The sequence below is a fragment of the Bombina bombina genome, chromosome 6 (genome assembly GCF_027579735.1).
Source record: "Bombina bombina isolate aBomBom1 chromosome 6, aBomBom1.pri, whole genome shotgun sequence".
In the NCBI taxonomy this organism is placed as follows: Eukaryota; Metazoa; Chordata; class Amphibia; order Anura; family Bombinatoridae; genus Bombina; species Bombina bombina.
Window position 1 is genome coordinate 109,110,543 of NC_069504.1, and position 27,968 is coordinate 109,138,510.

Consider the following 27,968-nt stretch of genomic DNA (forward strand, 5'->3'; position numbering starts at 1 on the left):
GAACTGAAAAGCTCACAATTTCAGAATGGGATTACAGGAAAAGGGGACAAAAATAAATAATAAAACTATATTGCATTTTTTTTTTAATATGTATGATTTATCATTTTACATTACTATCTCAAAGTGTTTAATGACCCTTTAGGATTGTGGGAAGGGAATATGTAAATCTAAGCAATACAGTGGAGGAGGCTGGGTAGAAAGATGGATGATAAGAGTATAAATTGGATATAGACCCATAATGACACAACAAATGGCACAAATGAATGCAAGTCAGAAGGATAACCTTGTACATTTGTTAGGGTGCAGTAGAAGGTATACTTACCTTTCTGTGCTGTCACAGCACACTATGACTAAGGTTTACAAACTCATATTAAACATAGGTACAAGATTTATAAGGAACCAGGAAAAAGTTATTATCTACAAATATTAGTAAATGATGTGCAAGAAGCTAAAAGTACAGTTTTAGAATCTGTGTACAATTTCAGAGCCTCTACCCATTCATCTGGTTCATTGCCTCTTCACTGTATTGCACATTTGTGTATAGAGTTGTGCTCTACAAATAAGTTATTATAATTATAATAATAAATACTAAGAAACAGCCTGGATTTCTAGAATTGAAAACTACTAGAAAATAAATGTACTTTTTATTAATAAAATGTATTTTTTTTTTTTTCAAAAGAAAAAAATAAAAGCACAAGAAGAGAAAACTACTAGTTCAGAAGTACTTAATCCTAAAATTGTTCAGAAAAGTAGTTATTCTTGATAGAAATACTGTTAGATTACATAGAAAACTAGCATTTGTAAAGCCTGAATTTATTTGTAATTATTAAACAACATTTTATTCAATTAAATTCACAATTCTACTATTGACAATACTTTCTCAGAGCGTAGCAACATATTTAGAGATCAATCGGTTTGAGACAATGCACTTAATATCTGTAAAAAATCCTGTTGTTTGCTCATTTACATGAAAGCTTAAAGGTGCAGTAAAGTCAAAATTAAACTTTCATAATTCAGATATGTCATGCAATTTTAAACAACTTTCCAGTTTACTTCTATTATCAAATTTGCTTTGTTCTCTTGGTATTCTTTGTGGAAGAGAAGGTTCAGGAGCAGCAAAGCACTACCGGCAGCTAGCTCAACACATCTGGTAAGCCAATGACAAGAGGCACAAATGTAAAGCAAGCAATCACCAGCTAGCTCCCAGAAATGTACTGCTACTTCTGAGCCTACCAAGGCATACTCTTCAACAAAGGATATCAAAAGAACACCATACATTTGATAATAGAAGTCAAATAGAAAGTTGTTTAAAATGCCATGCTGTATTAAAATCAACAAAGCCAAATAGATCTTCAAATGGATTGGTTTAGTTGAATGGTGGATTGTTTAATCACAACCACAGCTCAAAAGTAGTTTAAACAACATAAGAACAGTTTGGGGAAAAAAATAATCTTAAATAGCAAAATGAATTTAACTGATAAATGTAAACTAACCTTTACAGTAATCTGCAGGGTCTTCTTGCTCCTCATCATCAGATCCTAGAATCTCCTCTTCAGGCTCTGGTGGCACTGGCTCAGGAAGTGGAGGTGGAGGAGGGGGAGGTGGAGGAGTAGAGAGGGCTTTCTGCTGAGGCTCTGGCCTTTAAAGAAGAAAAGTGATATTATTACTATTTGTATCATTGAGCAGGGCTAGATTTACCATTAGGCAGAGTAGGCATGTGCCTACAGGCACCTTTCATAGAGGGGCGCCTGTCTCTCTGGTCCATAAGCATTTTCTGCACACCTCTGTGGCTCTGCCCTCACTCGCCATAGTAGATAATAACTTTGCTCTAAACAAAGATGGCCACCATGCTGACTGGTCCAGTCCGTTTCTCCAGTGAATTCGGACAGAGCAGCCAGAGCGTAAGTGCGTGGGGGTTGGTTCTTTTATGGGGAGTGACAGTGAGTGACTATTTGTGTGCTATTACAGAACGCTCTGAGGGCACAGTGGGCATGTATCAGCTGCAGCAGTAGATGCTGTCAAAATCAAAATTACAGACTGTACATTTAGAGGGCAATCTTTCATATAAAATACCATAGGTATGAATATTATTGCTAAAATGAAAAATGACAGGGCTGTTGCACAGGATAAACACACTTTAAAAAACAACCGACCCTTGGTTGATTGTGCACATTGCAGGCTTGGCCAGCAAAGTTTCTAAATGAAGCCTTAATCTAGACAACCTGCACTTTTCTTGTATAAATTATATATAAAAAAACATAATTTATGCTTACCTGATAAATTTATTTCTCTTGTAGTGTATTCAGTCCATGGATCATCCATTACTTATGGGATATATTCCCTTCCCAACAGGAAGTTGCAAGAGGATCACCCAAAGCAGAGCTGCTATATAGCTCCTCCCCTCCACGTCATATCCAGTCATTCGACCGAAACAAGACAAGAAAGGAGAAACCATAGGGAGCAGTGGTGACTGGAGTTCTAATTAAAATTTAGATCTGCCTTAAAAAAGACAGGGCGGGCCGTGGACTGAATACACTACAAGAGAAATACATTTATCAGGTAAGCATAAATTATGTTTTCTCTTGTTAAGTGTATTCAGTCCACGGATCATCCATTACTTATGGGATACCAATACCAAAGCTAAAGTACACGGATGATGGGAGGGACAAGGCAGGAACTTAAATGGAAGGAACCACTGCCTGTAGAACCTTTCTCCCAAAAACATCCTCCGAAGAAGCAAAAGTGTCAAATTTGTAAAATTTTGAAAAAGTGTGAAGTGAAGACCAAGTTGCAGCCTTGCAAATCTGTTCAACAGAGGCCTCATTCTTAAAGGCCCAGGTGGAAGCCACAGCTCTAGTGGAATGAGCTGTAATTCTTTCAGGGGGCTGCTGTCCAGCAGTCTCATAGGCTAAACGTATTATGCTACGAAGCCAAAAGGAGAGAGAGGTTGCCGAAGCTTTTTGACCTCTCCTCTGTCCAGAGTACACGACAAACAGGGAAGAAGTTTGACGAAAATCTTTAGTTGCCTGTAAATAGAACTTCAGGGCACGGACTAAGTGTAGATTATGTAAAAGTCGTTCCTTCTTTGAAGAAGGATTAGGACATAATGATGGAACAACAATCTCCTGATTGATATTCCTGTTAGAAACTACCTTAGGTAAAAACCCAGGTTTAGTACGCAGAACTACCTTGTCTGAATGGAAAATCAGGTAAGGAGAATCACAATGTAAGGAAGATAACTCAGAGACTCTTCGAGCCGAGGAAATAGCCATCAAAAACAGAACTTTCCAAGATAAAAGCTTAATATCAATGGAATGAAGGGGTTCAAACGGAACACCCTGAAGAACTTTAAGAACCAAGTTTAAGCTCCACGGAGGAGCAACAGTTTTAAACACAGGCTTAATCCTAGCTAAAGCCTGACAAAAAGCCTGGACGTCTGGAACTTCTGCCAGACGTTTGTGAAAAAGAATAGACAGAGCAGAAATCTGTCCCTTTAACGAACTAGCAGATAAGCCCTTTTCTAAACCCTCTTGAAGAAAAAACAATATCCTAGGAATCCTAACCTTACTCCATGAGTAACCAATAAATATTTCTGCCATATTTTATGGTAAATTTTTCTGGTAACAGGTTTCCGAGCCTGTATTAAGGTATCAATAACCGACTCCGAGAAGCCACGCTTTGATAGGATCAAGCGTTCAATCTCCATGCAGTCAGCCTCAGAGAAATTAGATTTGGATGATGGAAAGGACCCTGAATGAGGTCCTGTCTCAGAGGCAGAGACCATGGTGGACAGGACGACATGTCCACTAGGTCTGCATACCAGGTCCTGCGTGACCACGCAGGTGCTATCAGAATCACTGATGCTCTCTCTTGTCTGATCTTGGCAATCAGTCGAGGTAGCAGCGGAAATGGTGGAAACACATAAGCCATGTTGAAAACCCAAGGGGCTGCTAGAGCATCTATCAGCGCCGCTCCCGGGTCCCTGGACCTGGATCCGTAACAAGGAAGCTTGGTGTTCTGGCGAGACGCCATGAGATCCAGTTCTGGTTTGCCCCAACGATGAATCAGTTGAGCGAAGACCTCCGGATGAAGTTCCCACTCCCCCGGATGAAAAGTCTGGCGACTTAGAAAGTCCGCCTCCCAGTTCTCCACGCCTGGGATGTAGATCGCTGACAGGTGGCAAGAGTGAGACTCTGCCCAGCGAATTATCTTTGAGACTTCTAACATCGCTAGGGAACTCCTGGTTCCCCCTTGATGGTTGATGTAAGCCACAGTCGTGATGTTGTCCGACTGAAATCTGATGAACCTCAGTGTTGCTAACTGAGGCCAAGCTAGAAGAGCATTGAATATTGCTCTCAACTCCAGAATATTTATTGGGAGGAGTTTCTCCTCCAGAGTCCATAATCCCTGAGCCTTCAGGGAGTTCCAGACTGCGCCCCAACCTAGAAGGCTGGCATCTGTTGTTACAATCGTCCAATCTGGCCTGCGAAAGGTCATCCCCTTGGACAGATGGACCCGAGAAAGCCACCAAAGAAGAGAATCTCTGGTCTCTTGATCCAGATTTAGTAGAGGGGACAAATCTGAGTAATCCCCATTCCACTGACTTAGCATGCATAATTGCAGTGGTCTGAGATGCAGGCGCGCAAATGGTACTATGTCCATTGCCGCTACCATTAAGCCGATTACTTCCATGCACTGAGCTACTGACGGGCGTGGGATGGAATGAAGGACACGGCAAGCATTCAGAAGTTTTGATAGAAATAGTGGCAACGGTGTTAGTTTAAGCAAATATCAACCCCTTCATAATATAGTATGCTGAAATAATAGTAGATATATAATATATTCAGTATTCATTATATACCAGTTAGTATCACTGGTGAAGTGTAGGAGAAGGGGGGTGCTGACTGTCTGATAGATATATAGGTACAAAAAAGAGAGAGAAGTTTGACAGTACCCAGCACTCACAAAACACTATATAGTAACAGTATGCATTGAAAACCGGATTGGGTCAAGAACTGGTTATTAAAACGTAACTTTTACTAATGATAGAATAAAAAGGGTGGTAAATAGTACCAAATGTATAACATAAATATGTGAGACATACATTTAAAACTTAGATTAAGAAACAGATCAGGACTGTGTGTGTGAGAATTCAAAAACAGAATTACTTCCCTGGGTAATAGTTCAAATACACCGTAACCCTCAGGGCTCAGAGAATACACGGATTGCTCTAAAGCTAATCTAAAAAGGGGATTGACCCCAACAACATTACCTAATCTGAGCAATACTGGTATCTAGAGCAGGAGAGGAAATGGTTTATAAATGACTGATTAAGGAAGACAATTGCCACATCAATATGAGCTTAGAAAGGTCCCAGGTAAACACAAATTAGCAAGTCTCATGCACACAGACAATGCCTGATGTACATTTCGCCGCTAGCACGGCTTTCTCAGAGGCTAACCAGAGTCAGGGCCCCAACCCGGTATTTGTATCATCATTGACCAATAGAAATTGGTTCTAAGCACACACCTCTAGATGCAGCCTATCACAAGAGGCTTAACATAATTGGTTAAAGATTCATCACATGATCGTATCAAGCAGATGTCAGGCTAGTAACATGTTGAAACAATTTTGTAATCAATAACAGATTTTCATTCACACATTTCAACACACATATAATGAGATTCATCCTTCCTATGTCACACGTAGAAAAATCCTCAATTGATGCATAAATCCTCTCCATGTATGTTGATTGCGTTTTTCAAAAAACGATCATAAGAGAATGATGTCAACATCCTTCTTATATCACACGAAGGTAAATACTCTATTGATGTAGAAAAAAAAATAAATAAAGCCTCTCCATGTATATTGATGGAAATTTTTATTTTTTTTTAAAGTCACCTATTGTTCATTTACTGGAATGCCGCAAATCCATCCTGTTCGTTAATCCCATTGGGTGTAAGGGTATTAAGCCAAAAAATCCAGCGGCATTCAGATTGGAGCAGCATTTGTTCTATATCTCCTCCTCTTATGCCTCTCCATGTATATTGATAGAAAAACATAATTTATGTAAGAACTTACCTGATAAATTCATTTCTTTCATATTAGCAAGAGTCCATGAGCTAGTGACGTATGGGATATACATTCCTACCAGGAGGGGCAAAGTTTCCCAAACCTCAAAATGCCTATAAATACACCCCTCACCACACCCACAATTCAGTTTAACGAATAGCCAAGAAGTGGGGTGATAAAAAAGTGCGAAAGCATATAAAATAAGGAATTGGAATAATTGTGCTTTATACAAAATCATAACCACCACAAAAAAAGGGCGGGCCTCATGGACTCTTGCTAATATGAAAGAAATGAATTTATCAGGTAAGTTCTTACATAAATTATGTTTTCTTTCATGTAATTAGCAAGAGTCCATGAGCTAGTGACGTATGGGATAATGATTACCCAAGATGTGGATCTTTCCAGACAAGAGTCACTAGAGAGGGAGGGATAAAATAAAGACAGCCAATTCCTGCTGAAAATAATCCACACCCAAAATAAAGTTTAACGAAAAACATAAGCAGAAGATTCAAACTGAAACCGCTGCCTGAAGTACTTTTCTACCAAAAACTGCTTCAGAAGAAGAAAATACATCAAAATGGTAGAATTTAGTAAAAGTATGCAAAGAGGACCAAGTTGCTGCTTTGCAAATCTGATCAACCGAAGCTTCATTCCTAAACGCCCAGGAAGTAGAAACTGACCTAGTAGAATGAGCTGTAATTCTCTGAGGCGGAGTTTTACCCGACTCAACATAGGCAAGATGAATTAAAGATTTCAACCAAGATGCCAAAGAAATGGCAGAAGCTTTCTGGCCTTTTCTAGAACCGGAAAAGATAACAAATAGACTAGAAGTCTTTCGGAAAGATTTAGTAGCTTCAACATAATATTTCAAAGCTCTAACAACATCCAAAGAATGCAACGATTTCTCCTTAGAATTCTTAGGATTAGGACATAATGAAGGAACCACAATTTCTCTACTAATGTTGTTGGAATTCACAACTTTAGGTAAAAATTCAAAAGAAGTTCGCAACACCGCCTTATCCTGATGAAAAATCAGAAAAGGAGACTCACAAGAAAGAGCAGATAATTCAGAAACTCTTCTGGCAGAAGAGATGGCCAAAAGGAACAAAACTTTCCAAGAAAGTAATTTAATGTCCAATGAATGCATAGGTTCAAACGGAGGAGCTTGAAGAGCCCCCAGAACCAAATTCAAACTCCAAGGAGGAGAAATTGACTTAATGACAGGTTTTATACGAACCAAGGCTTGTACAAAACAATGAATATCAGGAAGAATAGCAATCTTTCTGTGAAAAAGAACAGAAAGAGCAGAGATTTGTCCTTTCAAGGAACTTGCGGACAAACCTTTATCTAAACCATCCTGAAGAAACTGTAAAATTCTCGGTATTCTAAAAGAATGCCAAGAAAAATGATGAGAAATACACCAAGAAATATAAGTCTTCCAGACTCTATAATATATCTCTCTAGATACAGATTTACGAGCCTGTAACATAGTATTAATCACAGAGTCAGAGAAACCTCTTTGACGAAGAATCAAGCGTTCAATCTCCATACCTTTAAATTTAAGGATTTCAGATCCTGATGGAAAAAAGGACCTTGTGACAGAAGGTCTGGTCTTAACGGAAGAGTCCACGGTTGGCAAGAGGCCATCCGGACAAGATCCGCATACCAAAACCTGTGAGGCCATGCCGGAGCTACCAGCAGAACAAACGAGCATTCCTTCAGAATCTTGGAGATTACTCTTGGAAGAAGAACTAGAGGCGGAAAGATATAGGCAGGATGATACTTCCAAGGAAGTGATAATGCATCCACTGCTTCCGCCTGAGGATCCCGGGATCTGGACAGATACCTGGGAAGTTTCTTGTTTAGATGGGACGCCATCAAATCTATTTCTGGAAGTTCCCACATTTGAACAATCTGAAGAAATACCTCTGGGTGAAGAGACCATTCGCCTGGATGCAACGTTTGGCGACTGAGATAATCCGCTTCCCAATTGTCTACACCTGGGATATGAACCGCAGAGATTAGACAGGAGCTGGATTCCGCCCAAACCAAAATTTGAGATACTTCTTTCATAGCCAGAGGACTGTGAGTTCCTCCTTGATGATTGATGTATGCCACAGTTGTGACATTGTCTGTCTGAAAACAAATGAACGATTCTCTCTTCAGAAGAGGCCAAAACTGAAGAGCTCTGAAAATTGCACGGAGTTCCAAAATATTGATCGGTAATCTCACCTCCTGAGATTCCCAAACTCCTTGTGCCGTCAGAGATCCCCACACAGCTCCCCAACCTGTGAGACTTGCATCTGTTGAAATTACAGTCCAGGTCGGAAGCACAAAAGAAGCCCCCTGAATTAAACGATGGTGATCTGTCCACCACGTTAGAGAGTGTCGAACAATCGGTTTTAAAGATATTAATTGAGAAATCTTTGTGTAATCCTTGCACCATTGATTCAGCATACAAAGCTGAAGAGGTCGCATGTGAAAACGAGCAAAGGGGATCGCGTCCGATGCAGCAGTCATAAGACCTAGAATTTCCATGCATAAGGCTACCAAAGGGAATGATTGTGACTGAAGGTTTCGACAAGCTGCAATCAGTTTTAGACGTCTCATGTCTGTTAAAGACAGAGTCATGGACACTGAATCTATCTGGAAACCCAGAAAGGTTACCCTTGTCTGAGGAATCAATGAACTTTTTGGTAAATTGATCCTCCAACCATGATCTTGAAGAAACAACACAAGTCGATTCGTATGAAATTCTGCTAAATGTAAAGACTGAGCAAGTACCAAGATATCGTCCAAATAAGGAAATACCACAATACCCTGTTCTCTGATTACAGACAGAAGGGCACCGAGAACCTTTGTAAAAATTCTTGGAGCTGTAGCTAGGCCAAACGGCAGAGCCACAAACTGGTAATGCTTGTCCAGAAAACAGAATTTATGTTTACCTGATAAATTTCTTTCTCCAACGGTGTGTCCGGTCCACGGCGTCATCCTTACTTGTGGGATATTCTCTTCCCCAACAGGAAATGGCAAAGAGCCCAGCAAAGCTGGTCACATGATCCCTCCTAGGCTCCGCCTACCCCAGTCATTCGACCGACGTTAAGGAGGAATATTTGCATAGGAGAAACCATATGGTACCGTGGTGACTGTAGTTAAAGAAAATAAAATATCAGACCTGATTAAAAAAACCAGGGCGGGCCGTGGACCGGACACACCGTTGGAGAAAGAAATTTATCAGGTAAACATAAATTCTGTTTTCTCCAACATAGGTGTGTCCGGTCCACGGCGTCATCCTTACTTGTGGGAACCAATACCAAAGCTTTAGGACACGGATGAAGGGAGGGAGCAAATCAGGTCACCTAAGTGGAAGGCACCACGGCTTGCAAAACCTTTCTCCCAAAAATAGCCTCAGAAGAAGCAAAAGTATCAAACTTGTAAAATTTGGTAAAAGTGTGCAGTGAAGACCAAGTCGCTGCCCTACATATCTGATCAACAGAAGCCTCGTTCTTGAAGGCCCATGTGGAAGCCACAGCCCTAGTGGAATGAGCTGTGATTCTTTCGGGAGGCTGCCGTCCGGCAGTCTCGTAAGCCAATCTGAAGATGCTTTTAATCCAAAAAGAGAGAGAGGTAGAAGTTGCTTTTTGACCTCTCCTTTTACCTGAATAAACAACAAACAAGGAAGATGTTTGTCTAAAATCCAAATTGTGCAACAAACGTTCCTTCTTTGAAACTGGTTTTGGACACAGAGAAGGTACGATAATCTCCTGGTTAATGTTTTTGTTAGAAACAACTTTTGGAAGAAAACCAGGTTTAGTACGTAAAACCACCTTATCTGCATGGAACACCAGATAAGGAGGAGAACACTGCAGAGCAGATAATTCTGAGACTCTTCTAGCAGAAGAAATCGCAACTAAAAACAAAACTTTCCAAGATAATAACTTAATATCAACGGAATGTAAGGGTTCAAACGGAACCCCCTGAAGAACTGAAAGAACTAAATTGAGACTCCAAGGAGGAGTCAAAGGTTTGTAAACAGGCTTGATTCTAACCAGAGCCTGAACAAAGGCTTGAACATCTGGCACAGCTGCCAGCTTTTTGTGAAGTAATACCGACAAGGCAGAAATCTGTCCCTTCAGGGAACTTGCAGATAATCCTTTTTCCAATCCTTCTTGAAGGAAGGATAGAATCCTAGGAATCTTAACCTTGTCCCAAGGGAATCCTTTAGATTCACACCAACAGATATATTTTTTCCAAATTTTGTGGTAAATCTTTCTAGTCACAGGCTTTCTGGCCTGAACAAGAGTATCGATCACAGAATCTGAGAATCCTCGCTTCGATAAAATCAAGCGTTCAATCTCCAAGCAGTCAGCTGGAGTGAAACCAGATTCGGATGTTCGAACGGACCCTGAACAAGAAGGTCTCGTCTCAAAGGTAGCTTCCAAGGTGGAGCCGATGACATATTCACCAGATCTGCATACCAAGTCCTGCGTGGCCACGCAGGAGCTATCAAGATCACCGACGCCCTCTCCTGCTTGATCCTGGCTATCAGCCTGGGGATGAGAGGAAATGGCGGGAACACATAAGCGAGTTTGAAGGTCCAAGGTGCTACTAGTGCATCCACTAGAGCCGCCTTGGGATCCCTGGATCTGGCCCCGTAGCAAGGAACTTTGAAGTTCTGACGAGAGGCCATCAGATCCATGTCTGGAATGCCCCACAGGTGAGTGACTTGGGCAAAGATTTCCGGATGGAGTTCCCACTCCCCCGGATGCAATGTCTGACGACTCAGAAAATCCGCTTCCCAATTTTCCACTCCTGGGATGTGGATAGCAGACAGGTGGCAGGAGTGAGACTCCGCCCAAAGAATAATTTTGGTTACTTCTTCCATCGCTAGGGAACTCCTTGTTCCCCCCTGATGGTTGATGTACGCAACAGTCGTCATGTTGTCTGATTGAAACCGTATGAACCTGGTCCTCGCAAGCTGGGGCCAGGCCTGGAGCGCATTGAATATCGCTCTCAGTTCCAGAATATTTATCGGTAGAAGAGATTCTTCCCGAGACCAAAGACCCTGAGCTTTCAGGGATCCCCAGACCGCGCCCCAGCCTATCAGACTGGCGTCGGTCGTGACAATGACCCACTCTGGTCTGTGGAACATCATCCCTTGAGACAGATTGTCCAGGGACAGCCACCAACGGAGTGAGTCTCTGGTCCTCTGATTTACTTGTATCTCCGGAGACAAGTCTGTATAGTCCCCATTCCACTGACTGAGCATGCACAGTTGTAATGGTCTTAGATGAATGCGCGCAAAAGGAACTATGTCCATCGCCGCCACCATCAACCCGATCACTTCCATGCACTGAGCTATGGAAGGAAGAGGAACGGAATGAAGTATCCGACAAGAGTCCAGAAGCTTTGTTTTTCTGGCCTCTGTTAGAAAGATCCTCATTTCTAAGGAGTCTATAATTGTTCCCAAGAAGGGAACCCTTGTTGACGGGGATAGAGAACTCTTTTCCACGTTCACTTTCCAGCCGTGAGATCTGAGAAAGGCCAGGACAATGTCCGTGTGAGCCTTTGCTTGAGGAAGGGACGACGCTTGAATCAGAATGTCGTCCAGGTAAGGTACTACTGCAATGCCCCTTGGTCTTAGCACCGCTAGAAGGGACCCTAGTACCTTTGTGAAAATCCTTGGAGCAGTGGCTAATCCGAAAGGAAGCGCCACGAACTGGTAATGTTTGTCCAGGAATGCAAACCTTAGGAACCGATGATGTTCCTTGTGGATAGGAATATGTAGATACGCATCCTTTAAATCCACCGTGGTCATAAATTGACCTTCCTGGATGGAAGGAAGGATAGTTCGAATGGTTTCCATCTTGAACGATGGGACCTTGAGAAATTTGTTTAAGATCTTGAGATCTAGGATTGGTCTGAACGTTCCCTCTTTTTTGGGAACTATGAACAGATTGGAGTAGAACCCCATCCCTTGTTCTCTTAATGGAACAGGATGAATTACTCCCATTTTTAACAGGTCTTCTACACAATGTAAGAACGCCTGTCTTTTTATGTGGTCTGAAGACAACTGCGACTTGTGGAACCTCCCCCTTGGGGGAAGTCCCTTGAATTCCAGAAGATAACCCTGGGAGACTATTTCTAGCGCCCAAGGATCCAGAACATCTCTTGCCCAAGCCTGAGCGAAGAGAGAGAGTCTGCCCCCCACCAGATCCGGTCCCGGATCGGGGGCCAATATTTCATGCTGTCTTGGTAGCAGTGGCAGGTTTCTTGGCCTGCTTTCCCTTGTTCCAGCCTTGCATTGGTCTCCAAGCTGGCTTGGCCTGAGAAGTATTACCCTCTTGCTTAGAGGACGTAGCACCTTGGGCTGGTCCGTTTTTACGAAAGGGACGAAAATTAGGTCTATTTTTTGCCTTGAAGGGCCGATCCTGAGGAAGGGCGTGGCCCTTACCCCCAGTGATATCAGAGATAATCTCTTTCAAGTCAGGACCAAACAGCGTTTTCCCCTTGAAAGGAATGTTTAGTAGCTTGTTCTTGGAAGACGCATCAGCCGACCAAGATTTCAACCAAAGCGCTCTGCGCGCCACAATAGCAAACCCAGAGTTCTTAGCCGCTAACTTAGCCAATTGCAAAGAGGCGTCTAGAGTGAAAGAATTAGCCAATTTGAGAGCATTGATTCTGTCCATAATCTCCTCATAAGGAGGAGAGTCACTATCGAGCACCTTAAGCAGTTCATCAAACCAGAAATATGCGGCTGTAGTGACAGGGACAATGCATGAAATGGGTTGTAGAAGGTAACCCTGCTGAACAAACATCTTTTTAAGCAAACCTTCTAATTTTTTATCCATAGGATCTTTGAAAGCACAACTATCCTCTATGGGAATAGTGGTGCGTTTGTTTAAAGTAGAAACCGCTCCCTCGACCTTGGGGACTGACTGCCATAAGTCCTTTCTGGGGTCGACCATAGGAAACAATTTTTTAAATATGGGGGGAGGGACGAAAGGAATACCGGGCCTTTCCCATTCTTTATTAACAATGTCCGCCACCCGCTTGGGTATAGGAAAAGCTTCTGGGAGCCCCGGCACCTCTAGGAACTTGTCCATTTTACATAGTTTCTCTGGGATGACTAAATTTTCACAATCATCCAGAGTGGATAATACCTCCTTAAGCAAAATGCGGAGATGTTCCAATTTAAATTTAAATGTAATCACATCAGATTCAGCCTGCTGAGAAATGTTCCCTAAATCAGTAATTTCTCCCTCAGACAAAACCTCCCTGGCCCCCTCAGATTGGGTTAGGGGCCCTTCAGAGATATTAATATCAGCGTCGTCATGCTCTTCAGTAACTAAAACAGAGCAGCCACGCTTACGCTGACAAGGGTTCATTTTGGCTAAAATGTTTTTGACAGAATTATCCATTACAGCCGTTAATTGTTGCATAGTAAGGAGTATTGGCGCGCTAGATGTACTAGGGGCCTCCTGAGTGGGCAAGACTCGTGTAGACGAAGGAGGGAATGATGCAGTACCATGCTTACTCCCCTCACTTGAGGAATCATCTTGGGCATCATTGTCATTATCACATAAATCACATTTATTTAAATGAATAGGAATTCTGGCTTCCCCACATTCAGAACACAGTCTATCTGGTAGTTCAGACATGTTAAACAGGCATAAACTTGATCAGAAAGTACAAAAAACGTTTTAAAATAAAACCGTTACTGTCACTTTAAATTTTAAACTGAACACACTTTATTACTGCAATTGCGAAAAAACATGAAGGAATTGTTCAAAATTCACCAAATTTTCACCACAGCGTCTTAAAGCCTTGAAAATATTGCACACCAATTTTGGAAGCTTTAACCCTTAAAATAACGGAACCGGAGCCGTTTTAAGCTTTAAACCCCTTTACAGTCCCTGGTATCTGCTTTGCTGAGACCCAACCAAACCCAAAGGGGAATACGATACCAAATGACGCCTTCAGAAGTCTTTTATAAGTATCAGAGCTCCTCTCACATGCGACTGCATGCCATGCCTCTCAAAAACAAGTGCGCAACACCGGCGCGAAAATGAGACTCTGCCTATGCTTTGGGAAAGCCCCTAAAGAATAAGGTGTCTAAAACAGTGCCTGCCGATATTATTAAATCAAAATACCCAGAATAAATGATTCCTCAAGGCTAAATAAGTGTTAATATCAATCGATTTAGCCCAAAAAAAGTCTACAGTTTAAATAAGCCCTTGTGAAGCCCTTATTTACAATCGTAATAAACATGGCTTACCGGATCCCATAGGGAAAATGACAGCTTCCAGCATTACATCGTCTTGTTAGAATGTGTCATACCTCAAGCAGCAAGAGACTGCAAACTGTTCCCCCAACTGAAGTTAATTGCTCTCAACAGTCCTGTGTGGAACAGCCATGGATTTTAGTTACGGTTGCTAAAATCATTTTCCTCATACAAACAGAATTCTTCATCTCTTTTCTGTTTCTGAGTAAATAGTACGTACCAGCACTATTTGAAAATAACAAACTCTTGATTGAATAATGAAAAACTACAGTTAAACACTAAAAAACTCTAAGCCATCTCCGTGGAGATGTTGCCTGTACAACGGCAAAGAGAATGACTGGGGTAGGCGGAGCCTAGGAGGGATCATGTGACCAGCTTTGCTGGGCTCTTTGCCATTTCCTGTTGGGGAAGAGAATATCCCACAAGTAAGGATGACGCCGTGGACCGGACACACCTATGTTGGAGAAAAGAGAATCTCAGGAACTGATAATGATCTGGATGAATCGGAATATGCAGATATGCATCCTGTAAATCTATTGTGGACATATAATTCCCTTGCTGAACAAAAGGCAAGATAGTCCTTACAGTTACCATCTTGAACGTTGGTATCCTTACATAACGATTCAATATTTTTAGATCCAGAACTGGTCTGAAGGAATTCTCCTTCTTTGGTACAATGAAGAGATTTGAATAAAACCCCATCCCCTGTTCCTGAACTGGAACTGGCATAATTACTCCAGTCAACTCTAGATCTGAAACACAATTCAGAAATGCTTGAGCTTTTACTGGATTTACTGGGACACGGGAAAGAAAAAATCTCTTTGCAGGAGGTCTCATCTTGAAACCAATTCTGTACCCTTCTGAAACAATGTTCTGAATCCAAAGATTGTGAACAGAATTGATCCAAATTTCTTTGAAAAAACGTAACCTGCCCCCTACCAGCTGAGCTGGAATGAGGGCCGCACCTTCATGTGGACTTAGAAGCAGGCTTTGCCTTTCTGGCTGGCTTGGATTTATTCCATATTGGAGATGGTTTCCAAACAGAAACTGCTCCTGAGGATGAAGGATCAGACTTTTGTTCTTTGTTGAAACGAAAGGAACGAAAACGATTATTAGCCCTGTTTTTACCTTTAGATTTTTTATCCTGTGGTAAAAAAGTTCCTTTCCCACCAGTAACAGTTGAAATAATAGAATCCAACTGAGAACCAAATAATTTGTTACCCTGGAAAGAAATGGAAAGTAGAGTTGATTTAGAAGCCATATCAGCATTCCAAGTCTTAAGCCATAAAGCTCTTCTAGCTAAAATAGCTAGAGACATAAACCTGACATCAACTCTGATAATATCAAAGATGGCATCACAGATAAAATTATTAGCATGCTGAAGAAGAAGAATAATATCATGAGAATCATGATGTGTTACTTGTTGCGCTAAAGTTTCCAACCAAAAAGTTGAAGCTGCAGCAACATCAGCCAAAGATATAGCAGGTCTAAGAAGATTACCTGAACACAGATAAGCTTTTCTTAGAAAGGATTCAATTTTCCTATCTAAAGGATCCTTAAACGAAGTACCATCTGACGTAGGAATAGTAGTACGTTTAGCAAGGGTAGAAATAGCCCCATCAACTTTAGGGATTTTGTCCCAAAATTCTAATCTGTCAGACGGCACAGGATATAATTGCTTAAAACGTTTAGAAGGAGTAAATGAATTACCCAATTTATCCCATTCTTTGGAAATTACTGCAGAAATAGCATTAGGAACAGGAAAAACTTCTGGAATAACCACAGGAGATTTAAATACCTTATCCAAACGTTTAGAATTAGTATCAAGAGGACCAGAATCCTCTATTTCTAAAGCAATTAGAACTTCTTTAAGTAAAGAACGAATAAATTCCATTTTAAATAAATATGAAGATTTATCAGCATCAACCTCTGAGACAGAATCCTCTGAACCAGAAGAGTCATCAGAATCAGAATGATGATGTTCATTTAAAAATTCATCTATAGGGAGAGAAGTTTTAAAAGATTTTTTACGTTTACTAGAAGGAGAAATAACAGACATAGCCTTCTTTATGGATTCAGAAACAAAATCTCTTATGTTATCAGGAACATTCTGCACCTTAGATGTTGAAGGAACTGCAACAGGCAATGGTACTTTACTAAAGGAAATATTATCTGCATTAACAAGTTTGTCATGACAATCAATACAAACAACAGCTGGAGGAATAGCTACCAAAAGTTTACAGCAGATACACTTAGCTTTGGTAGATCCAGCACTAGACAGCGATTTTCCTGTAGTATCTTCTGACTCAGATGCAACGTGAGACATCTTGCAATATGTAAGAGAAAAAACAACATATAAAGCAAAATTGATCAAATTCCTTAGATGACAGTTTCAGGAATGGGAAAAAATGCCAAAGAACAAGCTTCTAGCAACCAGAAGCAATGAAAAATGAGACTGAAATAATGTGGAGACAAAAGCGACGCCCATATTTTTTAGCGCCAAATAAGACGCCCACATTATTTGGCGCCTAAATGCTTTTGGCGCCAAAAATGACGCCACATCCGGAACGCCGACATTTTTGGCGCAAAATAACGTCAAAAAATGACGCAACTTCCGGCGACACGTATGACGCCGGAAACGGAAAAGAATTTTTGCGCCAAAAAAGTCAGCGCCAAGAATGACGCAATAAAATGAAGCATTTTCAGCCCCCGCGAGCCTAACAGCCCACAGGGAAAAAGAGTCAAATTTTTGAAGGTAAGAAAAAAATGATTAAATCAAATGCATTATCCCAAATATGAAACTGACTGTCTGAAAAATAAGGAAAGTTGAACATTCTGAGTCAAGGCAAATAAATGTTTGAATACATATATTTAGAACTTTATAAACAAAGTGCCCAACCATAGCTTAGAGTGTCACAGAAAATAAGATTTACTTACCCCAGGACACTCATCTACATGTTTGTAGAAAGCCAAACCAGTACTGAAACGAGAATCAGCAGAGGTAATGGTATATAAGAGTATATCGTCGATCTGATACGGGAGGTAAGAGATGAATCTCTACGACCGATAACAGAGAACCTATGAAATAGACCCCGTAGAAGGAGATCACTGCATTCAAATAGGCAATACTCTCCTCACATCCCTCTGACATTCACTGCACGCTGAGAGGAAAACCGGGCTCCAACTTGCTGCGGAGCGCATATCAACGTAGAATCTAGCACAAACTTACTTCACCACCTCCATCGGAGGCAAAGTTTGTAAAACTGAATTGTGGGTGTGGTGAGGGGTGTATTTATAGGCATTTTGAGGTTTGGGAAACTTTGCCCCTCCTGGTAGGAATGTATATCCCATACGTCACTAGCTCATGGACTCTTGCTAATTACATGAAAGAAATTTAAATTTTAATTGCGTTTTTCAAAAAACGATCATGAGAGAATGATGTCAAAACTCATTCACAAATTGACTTAAATAAGACACACTCTTCTTATCTGTCAGAGCAAAGAGTAATGTTAACACGAATAAGTATATTGACTCTATTGAAACGGAATCTTCTTGTGTGTCCCTAGTAGATTAAGTGCATAAAATAGCTTGATAACAAAAATCTATATGTAAGATTTATGAATAATATCACGTAATGCGTATCACATTTCAAATAGCAAACCAAAAAAGGGGGGACATTGTTTGCAATATTTCAGCCAATATTATCACTATAGTGCAGATCCTGCCCATTAGTGGATTAACCAAATTTAATTGCGTTTTTCAACAAACGATAATAAAAGAATAATGTCAACACTAAACCACCAATTGACTTAAATTGAACACACTATTCTTATTTATAAAAGCAAAACAGAATTTATGCTTACCTGATAAATTACTTTCTCCAACGGTGTGTCCGGTCCACGGCGTCATCCATTACTTGTGGGAAATATTCTCCCCCACAGGGAAAGGCAAGGAGGAGAGCACACAGCAAGAGCTGTCCATATAGCTCCCCCTCTGGCTCCGCCCCCCCAGTCATTCGACCGACGGTTAGGAGAAAAAGGAGAAACTATAGGGTGCCGTGGTGACTGTAGTGTATAAAGAAATTTTTTTTTAACCTGATTAGGAAACCAGGGTGGGCCGTGGACCGGACACACCGTTGGAGAAAGTAATTTATAAGGTAAGCATAAATTCTGTTTTCTCCAACATTGGTGTGTCCGGTCCACGGCGTCATCCATTACTTGTGGGAACCAATACCAAAGCTTTAGGACACGGATGAAGGGAGGGAGCAAATCAGGTTACCCAAATGGAAGGCACCACGGCTTGCAAAACCTTTCTCCCAAAAATAGCCTCCGAAGAAGCATAAGTATCAAATTTGTAGAATTTGGCAAAAGTGTGCAGAGAGGACCAAGTCACTGCCTTACATATCTGATCAACAGAAGCCTCGTTCTTGTAGGCCCAAGTGGAAGCCACAGCCCTAGTAGAGTGAGCTGTGATTCGGTCAGGAGGTTGCTGTCCGGCAGTCTCATAAGCCAATCGGATAATGCTTTTCAGCCAGAAAGAGAGAGAGGTCGCAGTAGCTTTTTGACCTCTCCTCTTACCAGAGTAAACGACAAACAAAGATGAGGTTTGTCTAAAATCTTTTGTTGCTTCTAAGTAGAACTTTAAAGCACGAACAACATCTAAATTGTGTAACAAACGTTCCTTCTTTGAAACTGGATTCGGACACAGAGAAGGAACAACTATTTCCTGGTTAATATTCTTGTTGGAAACAACTTTTTGAAGAAAACCAGGCTTAGTACGCAAAACAACCTTATCTGAATGGAAAAACAGATAGGGTGGATTACATTGCAAAGCAGATAATTCAGAAACTCTTCTAGCAGAAGAAATAGCAACCAAAAATAGAACTTTCCAAGATAATAACAATATCTATGGAATGTAAAGGTTCAAACGGAACCCCTTGAAGAACTGAAAGAACTAAATTTAGACTCCAAGGAGGAGTCATGGGTCTGTAAACAGGCTTGATTCTAACCAAAGCCTGAACAAAAGCTTGTACATCTGGCACAGCTGCCAGTCGTTTGTGTAACAAGACAGATAAAGCAGAAATCTGTCCTTTTAGAGAACTAGCTGACAACCCTTTATCCAAACCTTCTTGGAGAAAGGAGAGAATCTTTGGAATTTTAATCTTACTCCAGGAGAATCCCTTGGATTCACACCAGCAGATATATTTTTTCCATATTTTATGGTAAATCTTTCTAGTCACAGGTTTTCTGGCTTGGACCAGAGTATCTATCACAGAATTCGAAAACCCACGATTGGATAAAATTAAGCGTTCAATTTCCAAGCAGTCAGCTGCAGAGAAACTAGATTTGGATGTTCGAATGGACCTTGTACTAGAAGATCCTGTCTCAAAGGTAGCTTCCATGGTGGAGCTGATGACATATTCACCAGGTCTGCATACCAAGTCCTGCGTGGCCACGCAGGAGCTATCAGAATCACTGAGGCCTTCTCCTGTTTGATCCTGGCTATGAACCTGGGAAGGAGAGGAAACGGTGGAAACACATACACTAGGTTGAACGACCAAGGCGCCACTAATGCATCCACTAGAGTCGCCTTGGGATCCCTGGATCTGGACCCGTAGCAAGGAATCTTGAAGTTCTGACGGGACGCCATTAGATCCATGTCTGGAATGCCCCATAATTGGGTTAACTGAGCAAAGACCTCCGGGTGGAGTTCCCACTCCCCGGATGGAAAGTCTGACGACTCAAATAGTCCGCCTCCCAGTTGTCTACTCCTGGGATGTGAATAGCGGATAGATGGCAGGAGTGATTCTCTGCCCATTGGATAATCTTGGTTACTTCCTTCATCGCTAGGGAACTCTTTGTTCCCCCCTGATGATTGATGTACGCAACAGTCGTTATGTTGTCCGACTGAAATCTTATGAACCTGGCTTCCGCTAGCTGAGGCCAAGCCAGGAGCGCATTGAATATTGCTCTTAGTTCCAAAATGTTTATCGGGAGAAGCGACTCTTCCCGAGACCATAGGCCCTGAGCTTTCAGGGAGTCCCAGACCGCGCCCCACCCCAAGAGGCAGGCGTCGGTCGTGACGATGACCCACTCCGGTCTGCGGAAACTCATTCCCTGAGACAGGTGATCCTGGGTCAACCACCAGAGAAGTGAGTCCCTGGTTACCTGGTCTACTTGAATTTGGGGAGACAAGTCTGTATAGTCCCCATTCCACTGATTGAGCATGCACAGCTGTAATGGTCTTAGATGAATTCGAGCAAAAGGAACCACGTCCATTGCTGCGACCATTAGTCCTATTACTTCCATGCACTGAGCTATGGAGGGTTGAGGAATAGAATGAAGAACTCGACAAGCGTTTAGAAGCTTTAGCTTTCTGACTTCTGTCAGGAAGATCTTCATTTCCACAGAATCTATTATTGTTCCCAGAAAAGGAACCCTTGTGGACGATGACAGTGAACTCTTTTCTATGTTCACCTTCCACCCGTGAGATCTGAGAAAAGCCAACACAATGTCTGTGTGGGCCCTTGCTTTGGAAAGAGATGACGCTTGGATTAGGATGTCGTCTAGATAAGGTGCTACAGCGATGCCCCTCGGCCTTAGGACCGCTAGAAGGGACCCTAGCACCTTTGTGAAAATTCTGGGAGCGGTGGCTAAACCGAATGGAAGAGCCACGAACTGGTAATGTTTGTCCAGAAAGGCGAACCTCAGGAACTGATGATGAGTTTTGTGGATTGGAATATGCAGATACGCATCCTTTAGATCCACGGTAGTCAAATATTGACCCTGCTGGATTGTCGGCAAGATTGTCCGAATGGTTTCCATTTTGAAGGATGGAACTCTGAGGAACTTGTTTAATATCTTTAAATCCAGAATTGGCCTGAAAGTTCCCTCTTTTTTGGGAACCACAAACAGGTTTGAGTAAAAACCTAGACCTTGTTCCCCGGAGGGGACTGGGTTTATCACTCCCATCTTTGATAAGTCTCTTACACAATGTAAGAATGCCTGTTTCTTTATCTGGTCTGAAGATAAGCGAGACTGGTGGAACCTTCCCCTTGGAGGAAGTCCCTTGAACTCTAGCAGGTATCCCTTGGAGACTATCTCTAGTGCCCAGGGATCCGGAACATCTCTTGCCCAAGCCTGAGCGAAGAGAGATAGTCTGCCCCCTACCAGATCCGGTCGGGGGCTACCCCTTCATGCTGTCTTGGTAGCAGCAGCAGGTTTCTTGGTCTGTTTACCCTTGTTCCAGCCTTGCATGGGCTTCCAAGCGGGTTTGGGCTGGGCCGCGTTACCTTCTTGTCTAGCGGCAGAGGAGTTATTAGCCGGTCCGTTCCTGAAATTGCGAAAGGAACGAAAATTAGACTTGTTCTTAGCCTTAAACGGCCTATCCTGTGGGAGGGCATGGCCCTTACCCCCAGTGATGTCTGAAATAATTTCCTTCAATTCCGGCCCAAAAAGGGTCTTACCCTTGAAAGGAATATTAAGTAACTTAGTCTTGGACGACACATCTGCCGACCAGGATTTTAGCCAAAGCGCCCTCCGCGCTACTATAGCAAAACCTGAGTTTATCGCCGCCAATTTCGTTATTTGAAAGGCGGCATCCAATATAGGCATCCAATATAAAGGAATTAGCTAATTTCAATGCGTGAATTCTGTCCATGACTTCTTCATAGGAAGTCTCTTTCTGGAGCGACCTTTCTAGTTCCTCGAACCAAAAGGACGCCGCTGAAGTGACAGTAATAACACACGTAGCTGGTTGAAGGATGAACCCTTGCTGAACAAAAATCTTTTTAAGCAATCCTTCCAATTTTTTATCCATAGGATCTTTGAAAGCGCAGCTGTCCTCTATAGGAATAGTGGTGCGCTTCGCTAGTGTTGAAACAGCTCCCTCAACCTTCGGGACTGTCTGCCATGCGTCCCTTCTAGGGTCTACTATGGGAAACATTTTCTTAAATATAGGAGGTGGGGCAAAGGATACACCTGGCTTCTCCCACTCCTTTTCCACTATGTTCGCTACCCTTTTGGGTATTGGAAAAGCGTCGTCGTGCACTGGGACCTCTAAAAATGTGTCCAATTTGCACAACTTCTCTGGTACTACCATAGAATCACAGTCATCCAGAGTAGCTAATACCTCCTTTAGCAAAGCGCGGAGATGTTCTAGCTTAAACTTAAATGCTACTATATCAGGTTCTGCCTGTTGAGAAATTTTTCCTGAGTCTGAAATTTCACCCTCAGACAGCCCTTCCCTCACAGCCAATTCCGATTGATGTGAGGGTAAAATAGATAAAGCATCGTCAGCGTCTGATTGTTCATCCCTTTTATCTGTATTTAAAGCTGAACAATCACACTTTCTCTGAAATGCTGGCAGTTTGGATAAAAGATTTGCTATAGAATTATCCACTACTGCTGTTAATTGTTGCATAGAAATAAGCACTGGCGCGCTAGGTGTCGCCTGCGCGGGCAAAGCTGGTGTAGACACACAAGGAGAGGATGTAGAACTATCCCCACTACCTTCATTAGATAAATCATCTTGGGCAACATTATGAAATGTAACAGAGCTGTCCTCATTTTGTTTGGACGCTATGGCACAATTATCACAAACACTCAAAGGGGGAACCACATTTGTCTCTACACACACAGAACATAGGTTATCTGATGGCACAGACATGTTAAACAGATTTAGGCAGGCAAACAATGCAATAAAAACGATTTTAAACAAAAACGTTACTGTCTCTTTAAATAATAAAATGACACACTTTATTTCTGAATGTTCAAAAAACTATGAAGGCAATATCCAATTTTTCTGAAATTTGGACCCCAGTGTCTTAAAGGGACAGTTTACTCAAAATTTTTCTCCCCTTTAATTTGTTCCCAATGATGCACTTTATCTGCTGGAGTGTATTAAATTGTTTACAAGTAGCTCCTTTACCCTTATATTGGCATTTGAAATTGTTAATTTAGCATGTGGTATCCCCACCTATTCTGAAAGTTTGTGGCCGCGCGTACCAGCTATAGATAAGCTTTGTAAACACAGCCAGCAGAAGAAATTACACTCCCAGTGTGATAAAGCAGAGATAAGGTAATAAAATGTTGATTTTCCATTGTTCTCTCAAAGTATTGGTGATTGTTTTAAGGACAGATATAAGATAAAGAAGCAGGTATATGTGCACAATGTGATACAGTAATGAGATCTGATTATATCTACAAGCTCAACCTATTTTATTAGGCTGTGGCTTCAAAACACAAAATCAGAGCTTTAATATACAGAAATAAACCTTAAAAAGCTAATTTTCATACATTTTTTACTCTGCAGTTGGCAAAAAAAGCAATTGTAAATACATTAAGGGAAAAACTATTTTACAGTATACTGTCCCTTTAATGCTTAGAAAGTATTGCACAGCAAATATGGAGACTCTAGCTCTTAAAACAAGCAAACCGGAGCTAATTGTTGGATTTAAACGTTTTTATACACCACAATCACTGCTACAGCATTGCTGCAGCTGTTACCTTCCTTAGGGGTTAACCATCCACAGAAATAAGCCTTCTGGAGTCACTTTCTGAGCCACAGGACCCTCTCACATGGAACTGCATGCACTGCCTTGGAATCAACTACGCAGCTGAAGTGCCAAAATGAGGCCTCCTCCCTCAGTACACTAGAGTGAAGGGGCCTTCCTGACTAGATTTAGGTGTCTAAAGCAAGCCAGATCAATAAAAACAGAATTTATGCTTACCTGATAAATTACTTTCTCCAACGGTGTGTCCGGTCCACGGCGTCATCCTTACTTGTGGGATATTCTCCTTCCCAACAGGAAATGGCAAAGAGCCCAGCAAAGCTGGCCATATAGTCCCTCCTAGGCTCCGCCTACCCCAGTCATTCGACCGACGGACAGGAGGAAATATATATAGGAGAAACCATATGGTAACGTGGTGACTGTAGTTAGAGAAAATAATTCATCAGACCTGATTAAAAAACCAGGGCGGGCCGTGGACCGGACACACCGTTGGAGACAGTAATTTATCAGGTAAGCATAAATTCTGTTTTCTCCAACATAGGTGTGTCCGGTCCACGGCGTCATCCTTACTTGTGGGAACCAATACCAAAGCTTTAGGACACGGATGAAGGGAGGGAGCAAATCAGGTCACCCAAACGGAAGGCACCACGGCTTGCAAAACCTCTCCCAAAAATAGCCTCCGAAGAAGCAAAAGTATAAAATTTAAAAAATTTGGCAAAAGAGTGCAGTGAAGACCAAGTCGCTGCCTTACATATCTGGTCAACAGGAACCTCATTCTTGAAGGGCCCATGTGGAAGCCACAGCCCTAGTGGAGTGAGCTGTGATACTTTCAGGAGGCTGCCGTCCGGCAGTCTCAAAAGCCAATCTGATAATGCTTTTAAACCAAAAGGAAAGAGAGGTAGAAGTTGCTTTTTTACCTCTCCTTTTACCAGAATAAACAACAAACAAAGAAGATGTTTGTCTAAAATCTTCAGTAGCCTCTAAATAGAATTTTAGAGCACGGACTACGTCCAAATTGTGTAACAAACGTTCCTTCTTTGAAACTGGATTCGGACACAAAGAAGGTACAACTATCTCCTGGTTAATATTTTTGTTGGAAACAACCTTCGGAAGAAAACCAGGCTCAGTACGTAAAACCACCTTATCTGCATGGACCAGATAGGGCGGAGAACACTGCAGAGCAGATAACTCAGAAACTCTTCTAGCGGAAGAAATTGCAACCTAAAACAAAACTTTCCAAGATAATAACTTAATATCTACGGAATGTAAGGGTTCAAACGGAACCCCTTGAAGAACTGAAAGAACTAGATTAAGACTCCAGGGAGGAGTCAAAGGTCTGTAAACAGGCTTGATTCTAACCAGAGCCTGAACAAACGCTTAAACGTCTGGCACAGCTGCCAGCCTTTTGTGAAGTAAAACAGATAAAGCAGAGATCTGTCCCTTCAGAGAACTTGCAGATAATCCTTTCTCCAAACCTTCTTGTAGAAAGGAAAGAATCTTAGGAATTTTTATCTTGTTCCATGGGAATCCTTTAGATTCACACCAACAGATATATTTCTTCCATATATTATGGTACATTTTTCTAGTTACAGGCTTTCTAGCCTGAATAAGAGTATCTATTACAGAATCTGAAAACCCACGCTTTGATAAAATCAAGCGTTCAAACTCCAAGCAGTCAGTTGGAGGAAAACCAGATTCGGATGTTCGAATGGACCCTGAATAAGAAGGTCCTGTCTCAAAGGTAGCTTCCATGGTGGAGCCGATGACATATTCACCAGGTCTGCATACCAAGTCCTGCGTGGCCACGCAGGAACTATCAAGATCACCGAAGCCCTCTCCAGATTGATCCTGGCTACCAGCCTGGGAATGAGAGGAAACGGTGGGAATACATAAGCTAGGTTGAAGATCCAAGGTGCTACTATTGTATCCACTAGAGTCGCCTTGGGATCCCTGGATTTGGACCCGTAACAAGGGACCTTGAAGTTCTGACGAGAGGCCATCAGAACCATGTCTGGAATGCCCCATAATTGAGTTATTTGGGCAAAGATTTCCGGATGGAGTTCCCACCCCCCCGGATGCTCCTCCATCGCCAGGGAACTCCTTGTTTCCCCCTGATGGTTGATATATGTAACAGTCGTCATGTTGTCTGATTGAAACCTTATGAATTTGGCCTTTGCTAGTCGAGGCCAAGCCTTGAGAGCATTGAATATCGCTCTCAGTTCCATTATGTTTATCGGGAGAAGAGAGTCTTCCCGAGACCATAGACCCTGAGCTTTCAGGGGTTCCCAGACCGCGCCCCAGCCCACCAGACTGGCGTCGGTCGTGACAATGACCTACTCAGGTCTGCGGAAGCTCATTCCCTGTGACAGGTTGTCCAGGGTCAGCCACCAACGGAGTGAATCACTGGTTATTTGATCTACTTGTATCGTCGGAGACGAGTCTGTATAATCCCCATTCCACTGTCTGAGCATGCACAGGTGTAATGGTCTTAGATGAATTCGTGCAAAAGGAACTATGTCCATTGCCGCAACCATCAAACCTATTACTTCCATGCACTGCGCTATGGAAGGAAGAAGAACAGAATGAAGTACCTGACAAGAGCTTAGAAGTTTTGATTTTCTGGCCTCTGACAGAAAAATCTTCATTTCTAAGGAAACTATTATTGTTCCCAAGAAGGGAACTCTTGTTGACGGGGACAGAGAACTTTTTTCTATGTTCACTTTCCACCTGTGAGATCTGAGAAAGGCTAGGACAATGTCCGTATGAGCCCTTGCTTTTGACAGAGACGACACTTGAATCAGGATGTCGTCCAAGTAAGGTATTACTGCAATGCCCCTTGGTCTTAGCACCGCTAGAAGGGACCCTAGTACCTTTGTGAAAATCCTTGGAGCAGTGGCTAATCCGAATGGAAGTGCCACAAACTGGTAATGCTTGTCCAGAAAGACGAACCTTAGGAACCGAAAATGTTCCTTGTGGATAGGAATATGTAGATACGCATCCTTTAACTCCACCGTGGTCAGGAATTGACCTTCCTGGATGGTAGGAAGGATCGTTCGAATGGTTTCCATTTTGAACGATGAAACCCTTAGAAACTTGTTTAGAATCTTGAGATCTAAAATTGGTGTGAATGTTCCCTCTTTTTTGGGAATTATGAACAGGTTGGAGTAAAAACCCATCCCTTGTTCTCCTAATGGAACAGGATGAATCACTCCCATGCTTAACAGGTCTTCTACACAGTGTAAGAATGCCTGTCTTTTTATTTGGTTCGAAGATAATTGAGACCTGTGGAACCTTCCCCTTGGGGGTAGTTCCCTGAATTCCAGGAGATAACCTTGAGAAACTATTTCTAGCGCCCAAGGATCCTGAACATCTCTTGCCCAAGCCTGAGCAAAGAGAGAAAGTCTGCCCCCACCAGATCCGGTCCCAGATCGGGGGCCAACACTTCATGCTGTTTTGGTAGCAGTGGCAGGTTTCTTAGCCTGCTTACCCTTCTTCCAGCCTTGCATCGGTCTCCAGGCTGGCTTGGTTTGAGAAGTATTACCCTCTTGCTTAGAGGGTGTAGAATTTGAGGCTGGTCCGTTTCTGCGAAAGGGACGAAAATTTGGCTTATTTTTAGCCTTAAAAGACCTATCCAGAGGAAGGGCGTGGCCCTTTCCCCCAGTGATGTCTGAAATAATCTCTTTCAAGTCAGGGCCAAACAGTGTTTTACCCTTGAAAGGGATGTTAAGCAATTTGGTCTGGAGAACACATCCGCTGACCAAGACTTTAGCAAAAGCGCTCTGCGCGCCACAATAGCAAACCCTGAATTATTCGCCGCTAATCTAGCTAATTGCAAAGCGGCATCTAAAATAAAAGAGTTAGCCAATTTAAGTGCTTGAACTCTGTCCAAAACCTCCTTTATTGAGCGACTTTTCTAGTTCTTCGAACCAGAAACACGCAGCTGTAGTGACAGGAACAATGCATGAAATTGGTTGTAGAAGGTAACCTTGCTGAACAAACATCTTTTTAAGCAAACCCTCTAACCTTTAATCCATAGGATCTTGAAAGCACAATTATCTTCTATAGGAATAGAAGTGCGTTTGTTTAGAGTAGAAACCGCCC

General features: G+C 42.1%; 1 protein-coding gene across 6 annotated transcripts in view; it reads right to left on the reverse strand.

Moving 5' to 3' along the window:
* The window catches only part of SRPK2 (SRSF protein kinase 2), a 508,288-nt gene that overhangs the window by 325,597 nt on the left and 154,723 nt on the right, over positions 1-27,968 (reverse strand). For all 6 annotated transcript variants that reach the window (XR_008402804.1, XM_053716553.1, XM_053716552.1 and 3 more), the window contains exon 2: positions 1,494-1,639. Coding sequence is in view for 5 of the 6 variants with exons in the window: in XM_053716553.1 (XP_053572528.1) it covers positions 1,494-1,639 (146 nt within the window). In the remaining variant the exon portion in view is untranslated. The remainder of the gene's footprint in view (positions 1-1,493; positions 1,640-27,968) is intronic.